Source organism: Pan paniscus, chromosome 6, assembly GCF_029289425.2.
Source record: "Pan paniscus chromosome 6, NHGRI_mPanPan1-v2.0_pri, whole genome shotgun sequence".
NCBI classification, from domain to species: Eukaryota; Metazoa; Chordata; class Mammalia; order Primates; family Hominidae; genus Pan; species Pan paniscus.
The window spans coordinates 91618907-91645635 of NC_073255.2; the positions used below are offsets into that span (position 1 = coordinate 91618907).

Sequence of the window (26729 nt, forward strand, 5' to 3'; positions counted from 1 at the left end):
GGCTCACTGCAACCTCCGCCTCCTGGGTTCAAGCAATTCTCCTGTCTCAGCCTTCCGAGTAGCTGGGATCACAGGCGCCCACCACCACATCCAGCTAATTTTTGAATTTTTAGTAGAGATGGGGTTTCACCATGTTGGCCAGGCTGGTCTCGAACTCCTGACCTCAGGTGATCCACCCGCGTCGGCCTCTCAAAGTGCTGAGATTACAGGCCTGAGCCACCTTGCCCTGCCAGGAAATTGGTTTTAACCTCATTACTGATAAATCTACCAAACTCTAGTTTTCATTTTTCTTTCACAAGCATTTCCTTCAGCACAATTAAGACACTGGAACATGGAACTGGTGGTTACCCAAGTAACTGAACACCACAAAATTCCGACGGGAAGACTTAGAGCCTTCTTTCTTGAAAATAAACTTTAACACATTTCTACAAAAGTATGAGGGTAGCGTGGCTAATAGCAGTCAGCTTATCTCTACTACTCATGGAAAAGGTAAATTACAACAGCGATCTAACCTGTGCCTTGAAAAGAGCAGCATTAAAACCCTTGTTATTAGATTCCTCCATGAAAGCCAAAGAAGGGGGCCTACGAAGGCTCATAAACTGGAGATGGCCTCTGTATCTATATGGGAATGTCTACATCTCATCCCATAGGAGTCCAAGCGCGAAACCGGCTTAGTACTCTCCTGAGCCTGTTACCTTCTTTTATTTCCCTGGCCATCAAGGAATATTTGGTCTTCTTCCTCCACTGTCCTTTTCTTCTCCTCTTTGAGGGCACTCAGTACAGTCTCCTTTGCACATGGGTCTGGGGCGTTACTTGATGGTGAGGACAGTGTTGAGCTGATTATCTGCTCTGGTCTACAATGAAAGACAAGATTCTAGCTGTAAGATATTTTAATTCCCATGCCATATAGCACAGACTTCAGAAACAAGAAATCAGAAGCTAACCAACAGGCCAAAGTATAATTTATACACTCACAGCAGTTCCCGTTAGCAAGTAAAGCTACTTTTTCGTTAAGGGCAAAAAGTAAAAAACAAAAGGGTTTACTAGAATTTGGTATTTCTCATAAAATAAGCAGCTTCGTCCTTTCTTTGCTGCGTTGTAGTCATGTTGTCATAGGAACAACTGGAGAAGAATAAAGTGGACACGAAAAGGGAGAGTATTCTTCCAACGATAATACTCACATCGCAGAATGCGAAAATCTTCTGTCAGGAGGGGCGATCCTCACAGTCACTGGGCTACACACCATCCTGGAGTTGCGAGGGGACAGCACAGCCTTCTTGTGATAACCATTCCAGCACACTGTGGGAAGTACCCCCAGACAGGAATACTGGGCCTGATGGATCGGATAGCGTCTTCGAGGTGTTATTACAAACCGATTTGGTAAAGTCCCACGATCCCTGCAGAGAATGCGAGACAAATCACGGAACCAAAGCATAAAAGAATGTCAAATTTTTAAACGGTTAAAAACCCACCAGTTCAGACATTTTCCAAAGAACTTAAGTCTCTTTCTAAGCAACACAGAACACGGTGTTTTTATGGCAACTTTCCCTTATTCCATCTAAGGCCAGAGAGTGACAGCTGCTTAACAGCTATCTCAACAATGGATTTCAACAGTTTGAGAGGGAAAATCTAAATCTAGACTACATCTAGGCTGCACTAAAATTCGAGGAGTTTTTAGAACTGGAAAGAAGAGAATCGTTTTGGCAACACAACATCTCATTCCAAGAGTTAGAGGCCATGAGACAGCTGGCACACACCAAGGTGTTAAGGAGGGCAAAACCACACACAATCCCCTTGGGACTTGATGAAAAAGCAAATCGGATTTAAAAGTCAAGTCCTCGATTTCAAGCCAGCCGAGCCAGAGGATGATCTGACAAAATCAGCGCATCTTACCGTGGGGAAGGCCTCCTGGAGAGTCGGAGAAGAGGAGTGGGGAGAGAGGGGTAAACGTGGTGAACGCGATGGGCCGGCGGGGAGGGCGGTGGGGAGCGCGGCGCCGGGCGGGCGGGTGGGCGGCGGCCAGGCCTATTCCGCAGGTCCTGGCCCTCCGGAGCGGGGGCGGGCTGCGGCGGCCCGGGCTTGCCCATGTAACTGCCCATGAGTAGCAGTTCCGCAGGGTCAGGTCCTTCGAGCAGGGTCCGCGGCTCTAGGAGGTTTCCGTTGGCTGTCGACTTGGCCGGAGGCGAAGCGAACAGTGTTCGACTATGACGCGCCTTCCGAACGAATGAGGACAAGGGGCGCCGATGACGCGCCTTCCGAACGAAGGAGGACAAGGGGCGCGAACCTCGGGGCTCGCGGCTCAGTCCCCACCAGGCCGCGGTAGCCCCCACGGCCAGCCAGGCCAGTGCAGCCGCAGCCGGCACGAGGTACAGTAGGAGGCCAACCAGCGACAGGCCCAGGAGCGCCGTCCCGGCCGGCCCGCCGCAGCCCCGGCCCCGGCCGTCCCTGACACTCGCTATGGGCCACCGCCGCTCGCCTGCTCCAGCCGCCGCAGCCGCCGGAGACATCGCGGCTCCGCGCCGCGGAGGAGACTTAAATATCCCAGCGTGCACCGCGCCGCGCGTCGCGTCATCGCGCGCCCTCTACGTCATGCGCGCGCGACTCCGGGAGACGCTACCGCCCGGCAGCGCCCGAGACCCAACTGGTTTGGAAAATGCCGCCTGCCTTTAACGCCTGTTTCTGACTCTTGAGGTTTTCCGCGTGGCTCCCAGCGCCACATCCATCCGGAAGCGATCCCGTGGAAGGATCGCGTCCAAGATAAAAGGGCCCGAGACCTATGCTTACGTAATTCCTAATCCGTGATCTTTTATGGGGGCTGAATTCCCCTCCAGCACAGCCTGTTACCAGGTACTTTTCACAAACGCTACTAGCGGTTGTGAGTCCCTACCCCCTCCATTTCTATGTTACAAATTGAAAACGTGGGACGATTACCTACCAAATTTCACATCATGGCCCAGATATCGGGTGGATTTCGTGGCTCTGTGATCGACTTATACCTATGCTAAAGTTAACGGTCTGAGAAGGTAGATTAGTGGTTGCCTAGGGCTAGGGAGTGGGTTTGGGGGTGGGGAATAGAAAGTGACTGCTCATGGTTATAGGCTTTTTTGTAGCACCATAAAGATAGTTTAAAATTAGATTGTGGTGGTGATTGCACCACCCTATGATTTGCATGGTATGTGAATTATATCTTAATAAAGCTGTTTAAAAAGTCTGGTAGTCTGCCAATACACTTTGGTGTAGTTCAGTTTCCTCAGCCATTCATTCATTGATTTATTCATTCCATTGTTTATGTACATTAAAGAGATTAAGGGGGAAAATATAGGATCTCTGATCTTTAGAAACTGTTTAGTTAGGAAGATGTGTAAGTAGAAGATTGCAATTCAGGCCGGGCGCGGTGGCTCACGCCTGTAATCCCAGCACTTTGGGAGGCCGGGGTGGGCGGATCACAAGGTCAGGAGACCGAGACCATCCTGGCTAACATGGTGAAACCCCATCTCTAATAAAAATACCAAAAAAAAAAAAAAAAATTAGCCGGGCGTGGCGGCGTGCGCCTGTAGTCCCAGCAACTTGGGAGGCTGAGGCAGGAGAATGGCGTGAACCCGGGAGGCGGAGGTTGCAGTGAGCCGAGATTGCCCCACTGCACTCCAACCTGGGCGACAGACCGAGACTCCGTCTCAAAAAAAGAAAAAAAAAATTGCAATTCAGTGTTATCAGTGTGATAACGGGAAAAAAATAAGAAGGCCAGGCGCGGTGGCTCGTGCCTGAATTCCAGCACTTTGGAAGGCCGAGGTGGGCGGATCATCTGAGGTCAGGAGTTTGAGACCAGCCTGACCAATATGGTGAAACTCCGTCTCTACTAAAAATACAAAAATTAGCTGGGCATGGTGGCGCCTGCCTGTAGTCCCAGCTACTCGGGAGGCTGAGGCAGGAGAATTGCTTGAACCTGGGAGGTGGAGGTTGCAGTGAGCCGAGATCGTGCCTCTGCACACTCCAGCCTGGGCTGTCGACAGAGCAAGACTCCGTCTCAAAAAAAAAAGTTATGATAAAGGGGAAGGTAGACAGGGAAGTGCTCCTGGAGCTGAGAGGTCTGGCAGGTTCAAGGCAGATGAAGGAGCACTGTGCAGAAGTCCAGAGATGGAATTGTTCAGTATCGCTGGAGATTAGGGTGTTTAGGGGGATAGAAAAGTTGGAAAGGTATAGATCCCTCTGGGGCAACACAGAGAGATGAGAAGAAAGCGCAGTTTGGGTTCCAGATCCTCCCCAACCCAGTCCCAAAGCAATTCTGCTTCTATTTAATATACTGCGATTTCACATAAGACTTAACTTGGAAAAAAAAAAAAAAAGGCGGGGGGGGGGGGGTTGGGGGGAGCTGTGTTGCTTAAGAAAAAAATCTCACTATCAGTAGACTAGTGGGACAAAAGCCAGGCTGCTGTGGGTTGAACAGTGACTGGAAGGTGAAGAAATGGAGGCAGTGACTGCAGACTCCCTACTCAAGAAACTTGGGTAACAGGGGAAGAAGAAACATAGTATCTAGGTCAGTAGGGGCTCTTTAAATTATTGTATATGGCTGGAGTTAAGTGGAGGAGCTACACATGAAAGCCGTCAGGGTACAGATCTCCTGAAACCAAGCAAGATGATTGAGAATTAATGTAAATAGAGCCATAGCCTGAGCCCTCGGGGCACTCTTGTGTTTAGAGTTAAAGAGATGAACACACAAAGGGCACAAATCATTTAGGAAAATATAGATAAATATGACTACATTAAAAGTTAGCACTTCTGGGCCGGGAATGGTGGCTTACACATAATCTAGCACATTTGGAGGCCAAGGTGGGCGGATCGCTTTGAGCTCAGGAGTTCGAGACCAGCCTAGGCAACATGGTGGAACCCAGTCTCTGATAAAAAAAAAAAAAAATTTGCCTGGTGCCACGTGCCTGTAGTACCAACTACTCAGGAGGCTGAGGCTGGAGAATCGCTTGAACCCAGAAGGCAGAGGTTGCAGTGAGCTGAGATCGCACCACTGCACTCCAGCCTGGGCAACAGAGTGAGACTCCGTCCCCCCAAAAAAAGTTAATACTTCTATATGGGAAAAGACAAGATATGCATCTAAAAGACAAGCCAAGACTGGGAAAAACAACTCTAATACATATAACCAAAAAGCGATTAGTAAGTAGAATTTAAAAAGAACTCCAAAGAATCAATAACAAAAAGATAACCCAATTTTTAAAAAGGACAATTGATACAAAAAAGCTATTGAATGGGAAACACAAATACCTAATATACACATATGTGCATATATATACATACACATATACATTTAACCTCACTAGTAATCTAGTAAAGACTAAAGTAACAGGATTTTGCACTCATTTACACACTAGAAAAATTAATTTAACAAGATCAAGTCTTGGTATGGATGTGGAACAAACAGAACTCATGCCGTTGTGGATATATGAAACAGCACAATTTGGAAAGCAATTTGGCAATATCTAGTAAAAAATAAGGGTGAAGAAGTATGTATCCTATAAACCCACAATCCCATTCTGGGTAGATAGTCACTGAAGCATTATTTGTATCACAAACAATTCGAACATACTTCATGGGTAATGTTTATCAACACAAGGATGGGCAAACTGGTATAATTCATATAATAAAATACTATAGAGCAGCTGAAAATTAATCTTTCCAGCTATAGGTTAGTCCTCCCACCATAAACAACTGTAGACATGGACAAAATGTATTGATTAATAAAGCTGTTAAAAAAATCTGGTAGTCTGCTGAACCAGACTTTGGTTTAACGCATGCTGTGGTGGATATATAAAACGGTACAACTTGGCAAGTACTTTCAGGCAGAGGACAACAGGAAGCAAAAGACTGATCCCTAAGTGTAAGGAAACTTGTGAGATGAGCCCCAAAGTCACCTAGTTCCTCTACCTGGGGATAATTTCCCAACTGCAGTGCAGAGAGCTGGAGTCTGAGCAGAGTAGGGAGATCTCACTGGGCTGAGGAGGCAGAGATCAGGCTGAGATGGCTGAAATGGCAGAGAAATGGGGCAGAAAAAAGAAAGGAGGGCACTATGCAAAGAGGGAGTTCTAGAAATCTATATATGAAACAAACCCACGGCTGAAGGCTGGAGTGATGGGTAATTTCAAGTGTCAACTTGAAGGGACCACGGGGTGCACAGATACTTGGTTGAACATTTATTTATGGGTGTGTCTATAAAGGCATTTCTGGATGAGGTAGTCTTTTCTTTATTTATTTACTGATTTTTATTTTTTGAGATGGCGTGTTGCTCTTGTTGCCCAGGTTGGAGTGCAGTGGCGCGATCTGGGCTCACTGCAACCTCCGCCTCCCAGGTTCAAGCGATTCTCCTGCCTGAGCCTCAGCAGAGTAGCTGGTATTACAGGCACCCGCCACCACACTCGGCTACTTTTTTGTATTTTTAGTAGAGACTGGGTTTCACCATGTTGGCCAGGCTGGTCTCAAACTGCTGACCTCAGGTGATCTGCCCACCTCGGCCTCTCAAAGAACTGCTAGGATTACAGGCATGAGCCACTGTGCCCAGCCTCTTTAATTTTTGTAGAGATGGGGGCCACCACAAGTCAGACTGGAAAAACTCACAATTTATAGGGCTCTGTGTGGAGTACTCAAGCACCGCAGGAATGGGAAAGAATCAGTCTTAGATTGAGCATTGCTCTGGACCCACCTAATGAATCATAAAAACAAGACCTGAAAGGATCCAACTTTCCAATGATCTTAAATACATCCCAAAACAAAGCTCAAGAAAATGTATATAGGAATAAAAAATTGGCTGGGCACAGTGGCTCACGCCTGTAATCCCACCACTTTGGGAGGCCAAGGCGGGCAGATCATGAGGTCAGGAGATCGAGACCATCCTGGCTAACATGGTGAAACCCCGTCTCTACTAAAAATACAAAAAATCAGCTGGGCGTGGTGATGGTGACTGGTGCCTGTAGTACCAGCTACTCAGGAGGCTGAGGCAGGAGAATGGCGTGAACCCAGGAGGTGGAGCTTGCAGTGAGCCGAGATTGCGCCACTCCACTCCAGCCTGGGTGACAGAGCCAGACTCCAACTCAAAAAAAAAAAAAAGACCATTACTCAAACAAGGTAAAATTTCCAATGTGTGGCATCCTGACATCCTATTACTAGGCATATAAATAAGCAAGAAAACACAGCCCATAATAAGAACAACCAATCAATCCTTATTTTGATCCAAACTAACCCCAAACTGACACATATTAAAATAAGCAGAGAAAGACATTAATTTTAACTATATCCCACATGTTTACAAAGTTGAGACATAGAAAAATATTAGAAGAAATAATGGCCAAACATTTTCCAAACATAATGAAAAATATAAACCCACAGACCCAAAGCTCAACATCAAGTACAAGAAATACAAAGAAAACTGTAACAAGTCACATAATCGAATTGCTCAAAACCAATGATATAGATCAAATCCTGAAGGCAGCTGGGAAAACAGTACATGTTATTTACACAGGAACAAAGATAAGAATGATACCAAATTTCTTGTCAGAAATAGTGCAAGTGAGAAGACAGCAGTGCAACTTGATCTTTAAAGGGCTGAAGGCAAAAACTGCAAACCTAGAATTTTATGTGTGATGAAAATATATTTTAGCAAAGTGAAATAAAGATATTTTCAGACACATAAAAGCTGGAAGACACTTTAAGGCTGAGGTGGGCAGATCGCTTGAGCCTCAGAGTTCGAGACCAGCCCGGGCAACATAGTAAGACCCTGTCTCTAAAAAAAATACAAAAATTAGCCAAGCACAGTGGCACACGCCTGGAGTCTCAGTTACTTGGGAGGCTGAGCCTGGGAGGTTTGCTTGAGCCTGGAAGGTCAAGGCTCCAGTGAGCCATAATTGTGTCATTGCACTCCAGCCTGGGTGACAGAGCAAGACTCTGTCTCAAACAATAAATAAAAAGCTGAAAGAATTCATCACCAACAAACACTATAAGAAATGTTAAGGGATGTCTTTCAGGCAGAAGAAAAATACCAGATGGAAATCTGGATCTACACAAAGGAATGAAAGGAATGACAGGCATTGAAAATGGTAACTACCTGGGTAAATATATATGCCTGTTTTTCCTTTTTAAATCTCTTTAAAATATAATTGAGGAATGATATCAGCAAAAGGGCAGAGTAAGACAGCTCCAAGCTCCCATCACCCAACAGAAACATTTAAAAAAAAAAAAAGGCTGGGCATGGTGGCTTACACCTGTAATCCCAGCACTTTGGGAGGCTGAGGCGGGTGAATCACCTGAGGTCAGGAGTTCGAGATCAGACTGACCAACATGGTGAAATCCCACCTCTACTAAAAATAAAAAATTAGCCTAGCACTTTGGGAGGCCGAGGCGGGCAGATCACAAGGTCAGGAGATAGAGACCATCCTGGTTAACACGGTGAAACCCTGTCTCTACCAAAAAAATACAAAAAATTAGCCAGGTGTGGTGGCGGGTGCCTGTCATCCCAGCTACTAGGGAGGCTGAGGCAGGAGAATCGCTTGAACCCGGAAGGTAGAGGTTGCAGTGAGCCGAGATCGCGCCACTGCACTCCAGCCTGGAGACAGAGCAACGACTCCATCTCAAAAAAACACAGAAGAAACAAGCAGAAATGCCAGAGACGTGCAGAGAAAAGGTCACATGAGGACACAGCAAGAAGGCAGCTATCTGCAAGCCAACGAGAGAAGACTCTGAAGAAGTCAGCCCTGCTGGTGTGGGCAGCAAGCCATCCAGGTGCCGAGGCAAGAGACCGAGGGCACGAGCTGTTCCAGTATAATAAAATATATAAAACAACAAGAGTTATACTAGATCTTGAGCATAGACATGATTATATATGAATATCATTAATCATTAGTTTGTAGCAATTACTCTTTATTCCAATATTATAATAATCCTCGCTCTACAATCATAACCTAGGAAAAACCAGGCCATACAGAGATAGGAGCTGAGGAGACACAGTGAGAAGTGACCAGAAGACAAGAGTGCGAGCCTTCTGTTATGCCCAGACACGGCCACCAGAAGGGCTCCTTGGTCTAGCAGTGACGCCAGCATCTGGGAAGACGCCTGTTGCCAGGCAGACCGTGGTCTAGCGGTACCAAAAAGTGTCAAGGAAAAACACCGGCTACTTAGCAGACCGGGAAAGGGAGTCTCCCTTTCCCCAGGGGAGTTTAGAGAAGACTCTGCTCCTCCACCTCTTGTGGAGGGCCTGACATCAGTCAGGCTTGCCCGCAGTTATCTGAAGGCCTAATTGTCTCCCTGTGATGCTGTACTTCAGTGGTCACACTCCTAGGCCGCCTTCATGTTCCATCCTGTACACCTGGCTCTGCCTTCTAGATAGCAGTAGTAAATTAGTGAAAGTACTAAAAGTCTCTGATATGCAGAAATAATGGCGTAAGCTGTCTTTCTCTTTGTCTCCTCTCTCTCTCTCTCTGCCTCGGCTGCCAGGCAGGGAAGGGCCCCCTGTCCAGTGGACATGTGACCTTACCTATCATTGGAGATGACTCACACTCTTTACCCTGCCCCTTTTGCTTTGTATCCAATAAATAACAGCGCAGCCAGACATTCGGGGCCACTACCGGTCTCTGCGCATTGGTGGTAGTGGTCCCCCGGGCCCAGATGTCTTTTCTTTTATCTCTTTGTCTTGTGTCTTTCTTTCTACACTCTCTCGTCGCTGCACACAGGGAGAAGCCCACCGACCCTGTGGGGCTGGTCCCTGCAGCTGGCACCTTGATCTTTGACTTCTGGCCTCTAGAACTGTGAGAAAATAACTTCCAGCTGTTGAAGCCACATGGTCTGTGGCATTTCGTGATGGTAGCCCTAGCAAACTAATACAGACTTCCTAAATCCGAGAAGGAAAGCTGGGGAGAATTCCTCTGGGAAAGCAGGGCAGTCACAAGCACTCAGGTGTTACACGGGCTTTGTCCAGGGCAGGATGCTCGCTCAGAAAGACCTAAGCTTTCACCTTGGCCTGATTACGAGGGTCAGTGCAGGCCTAGCTAAGTGCTGAAGAAAAGCTGTTGTGCAAAGGCAAACTTCAAAGACTGGGAGAGGTGTTTTCTTCCATTTTTAGCTCCTAGTATTCAAGAAAATCTCTATCAAAATGTGAGCTGAACACAAGCTAAAAGAATCAGAGACTTCAGTGACCACACATGAAAATGATAAATCTTTGCAAAAATAGTTTGGAAGTCACTAAATGTATGTACTACTACAGCCTTCAATGATTAAAAACACACTCACTCACAGACACATAGCAAACAATGAGAAGTATCATCTAAATGCCAGAGTTACTACCTTGCAATATTCAAATGTCCATGTTTCAATGACAGTCACAAATCATGCCAAGACGAAGGAACGTATCCAAAATAACAAAATAAATTGATGGAAATCAGCCCTTAGGAAGCCCAGACGTTGGACTTAGCAGACAAAAACTTTTTAAAAACTCTCACAAATCATGAAGTACCTCTTCAAGGAGAACTACAAACCACTGCTCAAGGAAATAAGAGAGTACACAAACAAATGGAAACACATTCCATGCTCACAGATAGGAAGAATCAATATTGTGAAAATGGCTATACTACCCAAAATAATTTACAGAGTCAATGCTATTTCCAACAAGCTACCACTGACTTTCTTCGCAGAACTAGAAAAACTACTTTAAATTTCATATGGAACCAAAAACGAGCCTGTATAGCCAAGACAATACTAAGCAAAAAGAACAAAGCTGTAGGCATCACGCTACCTGACTTCAAACTATACTACAAGGCTACAGTAACCAAAACAGCATGGTACTGGTACCAAAACAGATACATAGACCAATGGAACAGAATAGAGACCTCAGAAATAACACCACACATCTACAACCATCTGATCTTTGACAAACCTGACAAAAACAAGCAATGGGGTAAGGATTCTCTATTTAATGGTGCTGGGAAGACTGGCTAGCCATATACAGAAAGCTGAAACTGGACCCTGTCCTTACACCTTATAAAAAACTAACTCAAGATGGATTAAAGACTTAAATGTAAAATCCAAAACCATAAAAATCCTAGAAGAAAACCTAGGCAATACCATTCAGGACATAGGCATGGGCAAAGACTTCATGACTAAAACACCAAAAGCAATTGCAACAAAAGCCAAAATTGACAAATGGGATCTAATTAAACTAAAGAGCTTCTGTATAGCAAAAGAAACTAGCATCAGAGTGAATAGGCAACCTACAGAACGGGAGAAAATTTTTGCAATCTACCCATCTGACAAAGGTCAGGTCCAGATCTTGTAGATTCGTGTAGATCCAGAAACTACAAGGAACTTAAACAAATTTACAAGGAAAAAACAAACAACCCCATCAAAAAGTGGGCAAAGGGCCAGGCACAGTGGCTCATGCCTGTAATCCCAACACTTTGGGAGGCCAAGGTGGGTGGATCACCTGAGCTCAAGAGTTCAAGACTAAAAATACAAAAATTACTAAATTACTCTACTAAAAACACAAAAATTAGCCTGGCATGGTGGTGGGCGCCTATAATCTCAGCTACTTGGGAGGCTGAGGCAGGAGAATCTCTTGAACCCAGGAGGCGGAGGTTGCAGTGAGCCTGGATCACGCCACTGCACTCCAGCCTGGGCAACACAGTGAGACTCTGTCTCAAAACACAAACAAAAAGCTTGGGCGCAGTGGCTCATACTTGTAATCCCAGTGCTTTGGGAGGCCAAGGCAAGTGGATCACCTGAGGTCAGGAGTTCAAGACCAGCCTGGCCAACATGGGGAAACCCTGTCTCTATTAAAAATACAAAAAATTTAGCCGGGTGTAGTAGTGCACACCTGTAATCCCAGCTACTAGGGAGGATGAAGCAGAAGAATCGCTTGAACCTGGGAGGTGCGAGGCGGAGGAGGAGCCGAGATTGTGCCACTGTACTCCAGCCTAGGTGAGTGAGACTAGTCTCAAAAACAAACAAAAAGCAGTGCATGTTGGCTAGTTTGTTAATCAATATTAGTTAGTTATTAGCTCTGAATAGATGCCAGGTAATATGCTAGGCACTGATGACATACTCATGACGCAGAGCTGGTCCCAATGCTAGAATGATCTTTGTTCCTGAGATCCAGGTTGCTGCTGCCACTAGAGGGCAGCCGAAGCTCATCTGTAATGGTACAGTAATGGTTAACCCCAACAATCTAACATTACCAGGGAAGAACTGTCCTGAAGGGCAAAGTACCAAGCTACCTAAAGTTTGTATTGATTCTCTCAAGATTGTTGCTAACAAAATTGTAAAACTGGTCAAGTTTGTGTTTGGAGCCCCTAAGCCTCTCATTTCTTCACCCTCTTCCCTGTAGAGGTGGAGGGAATAATACAGGTACCACCTGTAAGTAAAAAATGTGGCAGAAACAGTCAGTTGCATCTCACCAACAGGTGGGTCAGGGTGGGGAGGGAGAGGAGATTCCTGGAGAGGAACGGATCAAGCTGGGAAGCACAGAACTGCAGGCCAGAGACAACTCTGGAAGCAGAAACAGGTGTGTGCTTCCAGGCGTGCAGACACCAACTGTGTGACACCCACAGGAAAAGGAGAAACACACACCTTCTACTCGCAAACTCACTATTGACAGTGCACCTACTACCACCACCTGCTTTGTGCAACACAGGAAACACCAATAAACACTGGAGACAGTGTCAGGCCAGGCATGGTGGCTCACGCCTGTGCTCCCAGCACTTTGGGAGGCTGAGGTAGGAGGATCGCTTGAGGCCAGAAGTTCAAGACCATCCTCAGCAATACGGCGAGACCCTATCTCTACAGCGAGACCCTATCTCCACAAAAAGTTAAAAAAAAAAAAAAAAAGACACAGTCTCATTCCTTAATGAGTATAAAGAAGTAAAGTCTGTTTCAGTTACTAATTGCACCAGAAACCAATCCAAAACATAGTGGCAAAAAACAATTATCATCATCAGGGATTCTGTGATTCCAACAGGCCTGGCTTGTCTCTGGTCCACGACATGTGGGGCCTCAGCTGGGAAGACATGGAGTCTTAAGTGTGATCAATGGGAGGGGGCTGGAATCATTTAGAGGCATCTTCATTCACAAAACCAGGAGCTGATACTGGCTGTCAGCCAGGACTTCAACTGACCTATGTGGAACCTGTCCATGTGGCCCCTCCTTGCAGTCTCCCCATTTCGGCTGGTTTGGGCTTCATCACAGTCCGGCAGCTTACCTCTAAGGGCAAGCATTCCACGACAACACAGCAGAAGGGCATGGCAGTTTTACAGTGCAGTTTGGCAATCTCATAGCGTCGCTTCTGTCCTACTTTATTTATTGGTCAGGGCAATCACAAAGATGTGCATAGGCTCAAAGAAAAGAGACATAACCCCGATCATGCGATGGAAGAAGTGACAAGGTCATGTTATGAGAGGAGTGTGTGGGATGGGAGATAGGGCTGTGGCCACCTGCAGAAAACAGCATCTGCTACAGGCTGTCATGGTAGCACAGGATGGGGATTTAGCCTACCTGAGGGGTCAGTCAGCAAAGGCCTCTGGGAGGAAGTGAGATCTTCGGCTGAGGATGTGAGGGGCTAAAAGGAGAATGAGGAAGAGTTTCAGGGAGAGGAATCAATGAGACGAGTCCAGAAAGGCTGGTGAGTTGGATGGTTTGCTTCAGTATGATGACAATACAGAGGGGCAAGGAGACTGGTGCAGGAGAAGAGAGAAGGTGCCATGTGCTCTGGGTCGTGTCTTCTATGCCAGACTCCCTTAGAAGAGGAGCAGCCTCCAGTCAGCGGTGTCCCAGGAACACGGAGGCTGGACAGGACAATGGCAGCCAATCCCTGCTCCCAAACTGGTGACAGTGGGGAAAAGCTGCATGGTCTAGATCCACCCTGCTCCCTGGCCCCAGTATAGAAGATCAAATTCAATCTGCCCAATCTTATCCAGGTAAAGTAAAGGAAGACTGGAAAAAAGAACTAATCCATGGCTCCATCTGCCCATGACTTTCTCTGCTGACGCCGGAGGCAGCTATGGATAAAGAGACGGCACACAGCATGTCCCGACGCAGTGGCGGTGGGGAGACCCCACAAGTCCACAGGAAAAGAGTTAAGTTGCTGCCACCTGGGCATCCGCTATTCTCTGCTCTTCTGCCTCATCCTCAATTCAGACCATGATGGAGCTGATTTTCTCCCATTTTATACCTTGGATTGAATGGTCTCGAGCTTCTGGTCTTGTCTCCAGAGTCACATCCAAGAGGTTTATCTTTCAAATAAATGCTGTGTATCAATGTACAGTATATATAATTAATGCATGATATCAGACTAAATAATAGATAAGACAAGAGATGAAATTAGAGTTAAGTAGGGACCTGATGATGAAGAGCCTTGTAAATCAGGGAGAGTCTGGGTCATGTGCTTCTCCAGACACAATTTCGACATGGCCGTAGGCATGTACCACTGATGACGCGGACACTGAATTACCCGCCGTGCTGGTCTGTGGCTGTCAAGTTTTGCTCATTCTGCTTCTGCGGGAAATGCCCTGACTCAACTTGGGAAAACCCACTTAGATCTTGTTTTGAAACGGAGTCTTGCTCTGTTGCCAGGCTGGAGTACAGTGGCGCGATCTCGGCTCACTGCAACCTCTGCCTTCCGGGTTCAAGCGATTCCCCTGCCTCAGCCTCCCAAGTAGCTGGGACTACAGGCATGCACCACCATGCCCGGCTAATTTTGTGTGCGCGTTTTAGTAGAGACGGGGTTTCACCATGTTGGCCAGGATGGTCTCGATCTCCTGACTTCATGATCCACCTGCTTCGGCCTCCCAAAGTGCTAGGATTACAGGTGTGAGCCACCACGCCAGGCCGGAAAACCCACTTATCTTTTAAGATTCAGCCCAACTGTCACCACCTCTGGGAACCTGTCCTCAGTCCCAAACATATGGCCACCCTCCCTTTGGGGTCCCCTCTCTCCCGTGTCTCTTTTCATTACATTCCTATCAGTTTACTGCACTGTGCTGCGTGTCTTATTTCTCCCACTCTGGCCTGTGGGCTCTTTGAAGACATGGGCTGTATCTCGCCTATCTTTTGATCCCTCACGTAGGATATGGTGCATGGCGAGCACTCACTAAAGGTGTGCAGAGTACTGCATGAGGAAAAACTTCATCCAGGCCAGGCGCAGTGGCTCATGCCTGTACTCCCAGCACTTTGGGAGGCCAAAGAGGGAGGACTGCTTGAGCCCAAGAGTTCAAGACTAGCCTGGGCAACATAGCAGAGATCTCGTCTGTACCAAAACAACAACAACAACTAGCTGGGCATGGTGGCGTGAACCTGTAGTCCCAGCTACTCAGGAGGCTGAGGCAGGAGGATCCCTTGAACCCAGGAAGTCAACGCTGCAGTGAGGTATGATCGCTCCACTGCACTCCAGCCTGGGTGACAGAGTGCAACCCTGCTCTTAAAAAAATAGAAGGTTCATTTATAAACAGAAGTGAACAGGAATCTGACTCTTGTACTTTGGTGGGAGTTGGGGTTATCTTTTACTTGAGGCTGAGGCTATGTCAAAACTAGGGATATAACAACAAGCACCATGTACCGAGTGCTGCTTCTGTGCCGCAGGCTCTCCTACATGCTTGCCACACATTTGTCTATTTCATCCTCCCAATAGTCCTACTCCATGTCCAGCAAGGAGTGAAAAGGCTGAGGCGAGTCACAGGGAGAAGAGGGCCCCAGTGAACAGACGAAATGAGGAAGAAGATCTGGAGAGGTCGCACGAGCCAGAGCGCAAAAGCACAGTGGCTGCGGTGCAGGCTCTTTAGCAAGGTGCTTTGGGCTGGAGATGGGGTTTTACTGCCTGTTGCGAGATGGGACATGAGACACAATCAACATGCAAATGGGTAGGATGTTTCATCACACGGAAGCAAAATGTATTGCCGCTAAAATGAGAAGTAACACCCTGAAGGTTATCAAGACAACAATTTTCAATGCCAAATGTTGTTTCCAGTTCCATAGGAGATGGAATAAGCACACCCATTACATTCTCTTCTAATTACAACTAAAAACCCTGTTCAAAATACATGAAGCAGCTGGGCACGGTGGCTCATGCCTGTAATCCCAGCACTCTGGGAGGCCGAGAAAGGCAGATCACCTGAGGTCAGGAGTTTGAGACCAGCCTGGCCAAAATGGTGAAACTCCATCTCTACTAATAATACAAACATGAGCTGGGTGTGGTGGCGAGCGCCAGTAATCCCAGCTACTCGGGAGGCTGAGGCAGAACTGCTTCAACCCAGGAGGTGGAGAATGCAGTGAGCTAAGATTGCGCTATTGTACTCCAACCTGGGGGACATAGACAGACTATCTCAATTAAAAACAAATAAATACATACATGAAGCAACAATCCAATCAATCAAACCAACAAATTCTGGAAAGGTAGAGAAGAGAAGGGCTGACCCAGTGGTGAGTTCCCAGGGTGGTTTGATGGTTTGTTCTTTGGCCTCCTATATACCCTGTCTTATCTGTTAGAGCAGAGTCTACAACCAGGAAATCCCAGTGCCCCCTTCATCCCCCAACCCCCGCAAAAGGAGCCTCATCTTTCGAGCCAAATGACAGCAAAGAGGGCGGCCCTGTGGGACAGTGCCCTTTTGACTACACACACCCTACTCTAGGAAAACAGCCTGAAAAAAGCTGCACCTTCCCCTGCCCCAGATACTGTAGAGACTGTAGAACAAAGACCTGTTGACCCTCCCCACCTTGGGCCAACACAAGCAGAGGTGGCATCTCTCCCCTCTCCACCAAGCACTGGAAAGACTGTGTGGAAGGGCCCTGCTGACCATCCACAACCTGCACAAGACTGAACCACAGTAACAAGGTGGCACCCCATCCTCTCTCAAAGACAGTGAGGAGCTAGAAGCAAGGATTCTCCAACCCATTTCCCATTCCCCGTCCCACCCGCCGCAGAATATTCCTCTCTAATCCTAATATAACGTCGTGTACATTTCTGTTACATTCGGATTAAAGACAAGTTCTGTTTAAAAATAACTCCAAGAACAGTTGATATATATTTTTTTCTTTTAGAACAGGAGTGAAAGTATATTAAAAAGCTTTAAAGCAGTAAAGAAAGGAAGGAAGGGAAGGAAAGTACACTTGGAAGGAGGCCAAACCCAGTTTTCATATTTTATTTTCGCATTGAAAATCAGTCAGATTTACTTCAGGCTCAAAAGTGTGTTTATGCAAAATTAAATGAACGCTAGCAGCAAGCTGCACTTTTTTTTTCCTAAATGGGAAATGGGTTAAATATGTGTAGAAGTCCTGGCCATGCCCTCCAAGTGCCCATGTGTGAAAACAACCAGGATCAACACAGCAAAAGCTTTGAGAGCTCAACGGCAATGTGGAATACTCTGAGGTTTCAAACTGGCCTCCAGGGCTGGGTGCGGTGGCTCATGCCTGTAATCCCAACACTGTGGGAGGCCGAGATGGGAGGAACACTTGAGCCCAGGAGTTCAAGATCAGCCTGGGCAACAGAGTGAGACCTTGTCTCTACTAAATATAAAAAATTAGCTGGGCGTGGTAGTGTGTACCTCTGGTCCCAGCTACTCAGGAGGTTGAGAAGAAGGAGTGACTGAGTCTGGGAGGTTACAGCTGCAGTGAGCTATGACTGGGCCATTGCACTCCAGCCAGGGCAACAGAGCAAGACACTGTCTCCAAACAACAACAAAAAAACAAATTGGCCTCTGGGTTGCACACAGGTGTGGGAGGCCAGAAGAGCTCTGCAAAAACTTAGAAAACTAAATTGATCTTAGAACCAGAGCCCTGCTGGCCACAGAAAGTGCAACCCGAATCTAAACAGGTTGAGTGCCTGCTAATATAGAATATTTATACAGGAACTACATACAGCCTCATAACATAACACTCAAAGTGTCCAGGATAAAATTAAAACTTATTCCTCATACAAGAACCAGAAAAATCTGAACCCAGAAAAATTACTCCTCATACTAAAAACCAGAAAAAATCTGAATGAGGAAAGACAATCAACAGATGGTAACACTAAGATGACAAAGATGTTGGAATTATTGCATAGGGATTTTAGATGAGCTATCTTATAAATGGCCCAAGAAGTAATTATGAACACTCTCGAAACACACTGAAAAATATAAAGTCTCACTGTGTTGCAGGAAGTCAGGGACCCCGAACAGAGGGAACAGCTAAAGCCATGGCAGAAGAACATAAACTGTGAAGATTTCATAGACATTTATTAGTTCCCTAAATTAATACTTTTATAATTTCTTACACCTGTCTTTACTGCAATCTCTGAACATAAATCGTGAAGATTTCATGGACATTTATCACTTCCCCAATCAATATTTTTGTGATTTCCTATGCCTGTCTTTAATCTCTTAATCCTGTCATCTTCATAAGCTGAGGATGTATGTCGCCTCAGGACCCTGTGATGATTACGTTAACAGCACAAATTGTTTAAACAATATGAAATCTGGGCACCTTGAAAAAAGAACAGGATAACAGTGATGTTCAGGGAACAAGGGAGATAACCATTAGGTCTGGCTGCCTGAGAGCTGGGTGGAACAGAGCCATATTTCTCTTCTTTCAAAAGCAAACAGGAGAAATAATGCTGAATTCTTTTTCTCAGCAAGGAACAGCCCTGAGAAAGAGAATGCGTTCCTAGGGGGAGGGCTCTAAAATGGCCGCTCTGGGAACCTCTGTCTTTTACGGTTGCAGATAAGGGAGGAAATAAGCTCCTGTTTCCCATAGCGCTCCCAGGCATATCAGGACGAGGAAATTCCCGCCTAATAAATTTTGGTCAGACCGGTTGTCTGCTCTCAAACCTGTCTCCTGATGTTATCAATGACAATGCATGCCCAAAACTTCATTAGCAATTTTAATTTTGCCCCGGTCCTGTGATCTCGCCCTGCCTCCATTTGCCTTGTAATATTTTATTACCTTGTGAAGCATGTGATTTCTGTGACCCACACCCTCATCATAGACTCCCTCCCCTTTTGAAAATTACTAATAAAACCTTGCTGGTTTTGCAGCTTTGGGGGCATCACGGAACCTGCCGACATGTGATGTCTCCCCCGGACACCCAGCTTTAAAAATTTCTCTCTTTGTACTCTTTCCCTTTATTTCTCAGACTGGCTGACACTTAGGGAAAATAGAAAAGGACTCATGTTGAATTATCGGGGGCGGGTTCCCCCGACATCATTGAAGATATGTAGAAGAACTACATTGTAATTTCAGAACTAGAAATTACAATAACTAAGTAAAAAACTCAATGGGTGAACTCAATAGCAGAATGGAGCTACAACAGAGAAAAAAATTAGTGACCTTGATGATAGAGCAGCAGAAATGATTCAATCTGTATCGTGACAATCTTGCCATAAGAAAAAAAATTACATAGAAATAATCCCATTTGACCAACAGAGAGAAAACAAACACACACACAAAAAAAGAACAATGGGACAACAGCAAAAGCTCTCACATTCATGTCACTGAATTCCCAGAAGGAGAGGAAAGAGTGCAGTGCCCAAAAAACATCTGAAGAGGCTGGGCGCAGTGGCTCACGCCTGTAATATCAGCACTTTGGGAGGCTAAGGCAGGAGGATCACTTGAGGTCAGGAGCTCAAGACCAGCCTGGCCAACATGGTGAAACCCCATCTCTACTAAAAATATAAAAATTAGCCAGGCATGGAGGTGCATGCCTGCAATCCCAGCTACTCAACAGGCTGAGGCAGGAGAATCACTTGAACCAGGGAGGTGGAGGTTGCAGTGAGCTGAGATCACACCAGTGCACTCCAGCCTGGGCGACAGAGTGAGACTCTGTCTCAAAAAAAAAAAAAAGCAATGAAGAAAAATCCAGAAAGATTTTTTTCAGAAGGAAAAGTATACAAATTAAATTTTAAAAAAGAAATTTAAAAAAGCAATAAGAGGGTAAATATCTGGGTGAATATAATTTCTTGAGTTTAGAAATTATATTTGATGGGCGAAAGCAAAATCATAACATTATCTCACGTGGTTCTCAACGTATGTAGAGGTGATATTCAAGACAACAACACCATAAAAAAGGGCAGAGGGGCCTAGAAAGCAGTAGAGTTTCTACATTCCACTTGAACTGGTAAAAGGTTGATACTAGCCAACGATCATAAGTATGTATAATATAAATCTCTACAGCCACCTATAAAATCCTATACAAAAATATATACTAAATGGCATACTGAATTGATTTAGCATGGCATATGAAGTTAAATGGCATACTAAGAAATGTCTAAATACCCCATAAAAAGGCAAGAAAAGGCAAACAGGTATAAAAAAACCCTGAGGGAACAACTTAGAAAAGAGATAATAAAAACCCATCTAAAATTAAGTATAAATCTTCTAAACACAGCAATCAAAAAGGTTGTTGGAATCTGTTTTTTTAAAAATGACTCATGGCCAAGTGTGGTAGCTTATGCCTGTAATCCCAGCACATTAGGGGGCCGAGGCGGGGGAATCACTTGAGCTCAGGAGTTTGAGACCAGCCTGGGCATGATAGTGAGACCCCATCTCTACAAAAAGAAAAAAAAAAAAAAGATTAGCCAGGCATGGTGGCACATACCTATAGTCCCAGCTACTCGGGAGGCTGAGGTGAGAGAATCACTGAAGCCCAGGAGGTCAAGGCTGCAGTAAGCCGTGACTGCACCACTGCACTCCAGCCAACAGAGTAAGACTCTGTCTCAATAAATAAATAAATAAATATCAATAGTCACATAAGATGGCAGAGTAGGAAGCTGTAGTGTAGAGATCAGTCCCTTCACTGAAGCAACCACTGAGCTAGAAAGAGTGATTGGAATCAGCTCTTTTGGAACTCTGAAACATGACCAGAAACTCCTAACAACCAGAGACATACTTAAACAATGAAGGGAGAGGCTGCTGATCTTCACCAGTGAGTGGCATGTGCCAACCAGCCAACACTCCCCCATTCCTGAGCCTGAGTTCCCGAAGCAGCTGGCTGATGCCAGGGTGAGCAGCGGAACTCTGTCCTCCAAAACCGTGGGTTCTGCACCTTGGTGGGTCCAATGGGTCTCTGAGGACCAGCCTGGATGCTTGCCTTGGTTTATTTGGCCCTCTCAGCAACAGTGGCTTCCCCAGGGACATCCTTCAGAAGATTTTATTAAAGAGACAAAATCCTCCTCTGCCCCACCCCATTTAAAGCCCCCTATTTAAGGAAATCGATGTTAGGTGGCTGGCTGACTGCAGAGATAATGAAACAAATTTCAGTGACCACACAAGCACAAGGAAGAAACGCTTTGCAAAAATAGTTTGGAAAAGTAACAAACGGAGAGCTCCAGACCTCAACAAGAAAACCCAGCAATCCCAGGTGACTGAGAGAATCACATTTTGAGGGTCATTACATTGTAACACTTAAAATGCAAGGTTCTCAACAAAAAACTATAAAATATACAAAGAAACAGGATATACGGAAGCTTAGACCATTACAGGAAAAAAACAGCAAAGAAAATCAGCAAACAATACAGTAACTGAACACCATCATCGACCAATGGAACCTAACTGACATTTACAGGAGACTTCACACAGCAACAGCAGGGTACACATTCTTCGCCCATAGAAGATTCAGCAAGATTTACCAGAACCTGTGTCATAAAATAAATTTTTTGAGATGGAATCTCGCTCTGTCGCCCAGGCTGGAGTGCAGAGGTGCAATCTTGGCTTACTGCAACCTCCGCCTCCTGGGTTCAAGAAATTTTCCTGCCTCAGCTTCCCGAGTAGCTGGGATTACAGGCATGCACCACCACGCCTGGTGAATTTTTTTATTTTTGAGACGGGGTTTTGCCATGTTGGCCAGGCTGGTCTCAAACTCCTGACCTCAGGTGATCTGCCCACCTCAGCCTCCCAAAGTGATGGGATTACAGGTGTGAGCCACCATGCCCAGCCAAAACAAATCTTAAGAAATGTAAAATAAGTGAAATCATACAAAATATGTTCTGTGACCGTAAAAGAATTAAACTAAATCAATTTAAAAAAGAAACCAGAAAATCTCTAAACACATGGAAATTAAATACACTTTTAAATAATTCATGGGTCAAAGAGTAAGTCGCAAGGGAAACTGGAAAACATATTGAATTATTTAAAAGTGAAAATATAACATGTTGACTGATCTCAGCAAAAATGGCAGAGTAGGTAGCTCCAAGTCCCCATCCCCCCACAGAAACATTGATAAACCAAGCAAAACTGCCTGAATCAACTTCATGAGAACTGTAGAAAAATAATCAAAGGTTTACAATAACCAAATCATCTGATGTGGCTCTTTGTCCCCACACACATCTCATCCTGAATTGTAATCCCCAGGGGTCAAGGAGGGACCTGGTGGAAGGTGATTGGATCACGGGCGCGGTTCGCCCTATGCTGTTCTCGTGATAGTGAGGGAGTTCTCACGAGATCTGATGGTTTTTAAGTGGCAGTTAAACTTCCCCTGCACTCTCCCCTCTCTCCTGCCAGCCAGTGAAGAGGGTACTTGCTTCTTGTTAGCTTTCCACCATGGTTTTAAGTGTCCTGAGACCTCCCCAGCCAAGTGGAAATGTGAATCAATTAAAACTCCTTTCTTTATAAATTACCCAGGCTCAGGCAATTCTTTCCAGCAGTGTGAAAACTGACTAATACTCCAAATGAACACTGAATCAAGAAAAAAGCAACTTCAAAATGGTAGGAAAACTGGGTTTTTTTACTTGCCCTTGCCCCACAACCTTCCATGGTTCAGTGGGAGCCTTGAAGATGGCAGCCCACATTCCCAGCATGGTTTCTGGTATTGAAGGCAGCAGAGCAGACCTTATTTTCAAAGCATTGTGTTTTCCTGTTCTCAGCTGCCCGAGGGCTGCCAAAAGGACTGATCTGCCTTTGTTTCACCTAACCCAGAACTCACGCAGGGCAGAAAAGTGGCCACACAGAGGGTATTCCTTGAAAACACTGTAAATCAAATGCATACCTCACTGATGCCTAGGCAAAAGATTACAGTTGAGGCAAACTAGAGGTGTGCTAACAGCATGGGAGAAGAAGTTGTGGAGTTTCTATGGGAAATTCGGGTACTGAAATTTGGACCTGCCCATGTGTACTATGGAATTTCAGTAGCCATGCACATGCTGAGTGCAGAGCACATTCTCAGAATAGACCTGAGAAAGGATGCTGAGCTTTCATCTGTGGCTCCTCTCCATCCTCCCTGCAGGGAGGGAGTAAAGCCTAGGGCAAAGCTGTACACAGACTGGGCCGGGTGCAGTGGCTCATGCCTGTAATCCCAGCACTTTGGGAAGCCGAGGCGGGCAGATCACTTGAGGCCAGGAGTTCGAGACCGGCCTGGCCAACATGGTGAAACCCCTGTCTCTACTAAAAAATACAACAATTAGCCGGGTGTGGTGGAAAATTAGCCAGGTGTGGCGGCACAAGCCTGTAATCCCTGCTACTCAGGATGCTCAGGCAGAGAATCACTTGAACCTGGGAGGCAGAGGCTGCAGTGAGCTGAGATCGTGCCACTGCACTCAAGCCTAGGCAACAGGGCAAGACTCTATCTTAAAAAATAAATAAATAAAAAGTTGTACACAGACTGGCTAAGCCCTGAAGGACTGCTCCAGTGCCCCAGCACAGTGGCAATCCACAAAGAGGGAAAGAGCTGGGTTTTTCTTTTTTTTTCTCGTTTTTGGCTCCTGGCATTCAAGGAAATCTCTGTTAAAACACTAGTTGAACACAAGCTAATGGCAGAGAGACTTTCAGAGATTGCACATGTAAAAGAAGACACACTTTGCAAAAATGGTTTAGAAAGTCACTGAACAAACAGCTACAGCCCACAGCAAAAGCAAACCCAGGGATGGTGGGGAGGATAAAATAATTTCCAGTTACCCCATTATAATACTCAAAATATCTGATTTTCTTTTTTGAGACGGAGTCTTCGCTCTGTCGTCCAGACTGGAGTGCAGTGGTGTGATCCCACTCACTGCAACCTCTACCTCCCTCATTCAAGCAGTTCCCCTTCCTTAACTTCCCAAATAGCTGGGATTATAGGCGCATACCACCATGTCCGGCTAAGTTTTGGGATTTTTAGTAGAGATGGGATTTCACCATGTTGGCCAGACTGGTCTTGAACTCCAGACCTCAGGCAATCTGCCCACCTCGGCCTCCCAAAGTGCTGAGATTACAGGCATGAGGCACTATGCCTGGCCTCTTTTTTTCTTTTTAATTTTACTTTTTTCTTTTTTTGGGGAAAAGGGATTATAGGTGTGAATCACTGTGCCTGACTCCAATTTTCAAAAAAAAATTACAAACCATGCAGTGACATAAAAGAGTACAGCCCATTCACAAAAGAAACAAATTGTCTTTAAGGAAGCACAGACATTGAAAGTACTAGACAAAGACTTTAAATCAGCTGTCTGAAATCTGCTCAAAAAGCTAAAAGAAACGATGAATAAAGAGTTAAAGGATACAAGGAGAACAATGTCTCAACAAAATGCAGAACATCGATAAAGAAATAGAAAATATTATAGACAGGTGAGGGGCAGTGGCTCATGCCTGTAATTCCAGCACTTTGGGAGGCTGAGGCGGGCAGATCACCTGAGGCCAGGATTTCAAGACCAGCCTCAGCAACATGGTGAAACCCCCTCTCTACAAAAAATACAAACAATTAGCCAAGTGTGGTAGCATGCGCCTGTAGTCCCAGCTACTTGGGAGGTTGAGGTGGGAGAATTGCCTGAGTGTGAGAAGTCAAGCCTGCAGTGAGCCAAGATTGCACCACTGCACTCCAGCCTGGGTGACAGAGTGAGACCCTGTCTCAAAAAAATAGAAAAGAATGTATTATAGACAAACTAAAGCTTACAGAAAAAAATAAAAAAGGAAAAAAATAGAAATTATTGAAAGGAATCAAAGTCTGAAGCTGAAAAGTATACAAAAATTAGCCAGGCATGGTGGTGGGTGCCTATAATCCCAGTTACTCAGGAGGCTGAGACAGGAGTATTGCTTGAACCCAGGAGGCAGAGGTTGCAGTGAGCCAAGATCGCACCATTGCACTCCAGCCTGGGTGACAAGAACGAAACTCCATCTCAAAAAAAAAAAAAAGAAAAGAAAAAGAAAAGTATAAAAATGGAAATGAAAAATTCACCAGACTATTTTGAATTCATTTGAGCAGATGGAAATCACTGAACACACGAAGACAGGTAGATGAAACTATCCTGTCCATGGTTTTTTTTTTTTTTCATGAGTTTCATTCTTGTTGCCTAAGCTTGAGTGCAATGGCGCGATCTCGGCTCACTGAAACCTCTGCCTACTGGGTTCAAGTGATTCTCCTGCCTCAGACTCTCAAATAGCTGGGATTACAGGCATGCGCCACCATGCCTGGCTAATTTTGTATTTTTAGTAGAGATGGGGTTTCACCATGTTGGCCAGGCTGGTCTTGAACTCCTGACCTCAGGTGATCTGCTCGCCTGGGCCTCCCAAAGTGCTGGGATTATAGATGTGAGCCACCGTGCCCAGCCTGAATTGTATGCTTTAAAATGGTATGTGGACTGGGTGTGGTGGCTCATGCCTGCCTGTAATCCCAGCACCTTGGAAGGCTGAGGTAGGAGGATCGCTTGAGACCAGGAGTTCAAGATCAGCCTGGCAACACAGTGAGATCCCATCTCTACAAAAAATAAAAATAAAAAATTAGCCTGAGTCGGGCCGGGCACAGTGGCTCATGCCTGTAATCCCAGCACTTTGGGAGGCCGAGGCAGGTGGATCATGAGGTCAGGAGTTCGAGACCAGCCTGGCCAAAATGGTGAAACCCCGTCTCTACTGAAAAGACAAAAATTAGCCGGGCACGGTGGTAGGCGCCTGTAATCCCAGCTACTCTGGAGGCTGAGGCAGGAGAATCGCTTGAACCCAGGAGGTGGAGGTTGCAGTGAGCCGAGATCACACCACTGCACTCCAGCCTGGGCCACAGAGCAAGACTCTGTCTCAAAAAAAAAAAAAAAAAATTAGCCTGAGTCCTAGCTACTCAGGATGAGGTGGGAGGATTGCTTCAGCCCAGGAATTAAAGGCTGCAGACAGCTATAATCACACCACTGCACTCCAGCACAGGCAACAGAGTGAGACCCTGTCTCAAAAAAAAAAAAAAAAAAGGTGCGTGACTTTCACCTCAATTAAAAAAAATAAAACATATAAAAACCTGTCAGCAGGGCATGGTGGCGCATACCTGTAGTCCCAAGTATTTGAGAGACTGTGGTGGGAGGATTCCTGGAGCTCAGGAGTTTGAGGCTTCAATGAGCTATGATTGCACCACTGCAGTCTGACCTGGGCAACAAAGGGAGATGCCATCTCTTAAAAAACAATGCCAAATTCTGTGAGATGCAGCCAAAGTAAACTTTAGGTAAATTCATAGCCCTAAATGCTTACAGAAGAAGCAATAATAAAAAAAAAAACTTAAGAATCTGAGCTTCCATTTTAAGAAACTAGAAAAAGAGCAAAATAACCACAAAACAAACAGAAAGAAGGAAATAGAATTAATATAAGAGCAGGCTGGGCGGGGGGTGGCTCACACCTCTAGTCCCAACACTTTGGGAGGCTGAGGTGGGCAGATCTCTTAAGGCCAGGAGTTCAACACCAGCCTGGCCAACATGGTAAAACTCCATCTCTACTAAAAATACAAAAATTAGCCAGGCGTGATTGCATGTGCCTGTAATCCTAGCTACTCCCAAGCTGAGGTAGGAGAA

General features: G+C 45.7%; 1 protein-coding gene across 7 annotated transcripts in view; it reads right to left on the reverse strand.

The window, feature by feature from the left end:
• The window catches only part of POM121 (POM121 transmembrane nucleoporin), a 56774-nt gene that overhangs the window by 20777 nt on the left and 9268 nt on the right, over positions 1-26729 (reverse strand). For 4 of the 7 annotated variants that reach the window (XM_055114510.1, XM_034952062.2, XM_034952063.2 and 1 more), the window contains exons 1-3: positions 1894-8804; positions 1182-1397; positions 696-854 (exon numbers count right to left, since the gene is read on the reverse strand). In XM_055114510.1, coding sequence (XP_054970485.1) covers positions 696-854; positions 1182-1397; positions 1894-2507 — 989 coding nt within the window. In that variant the 5' untranslated portion in view covers positions 2508-8804. Of the gene's footprint in view, positions 1-695; positions 855-1181; positions 1398-1893; positions 8805-13530; positions 13550-26212; positions 26311-26729 lie in introns of those variants that run through there. The other 3 variants (XM_063605903.1, XM_034952064.3, XM_055114515.3) reach the window with 2 other exon arrangements.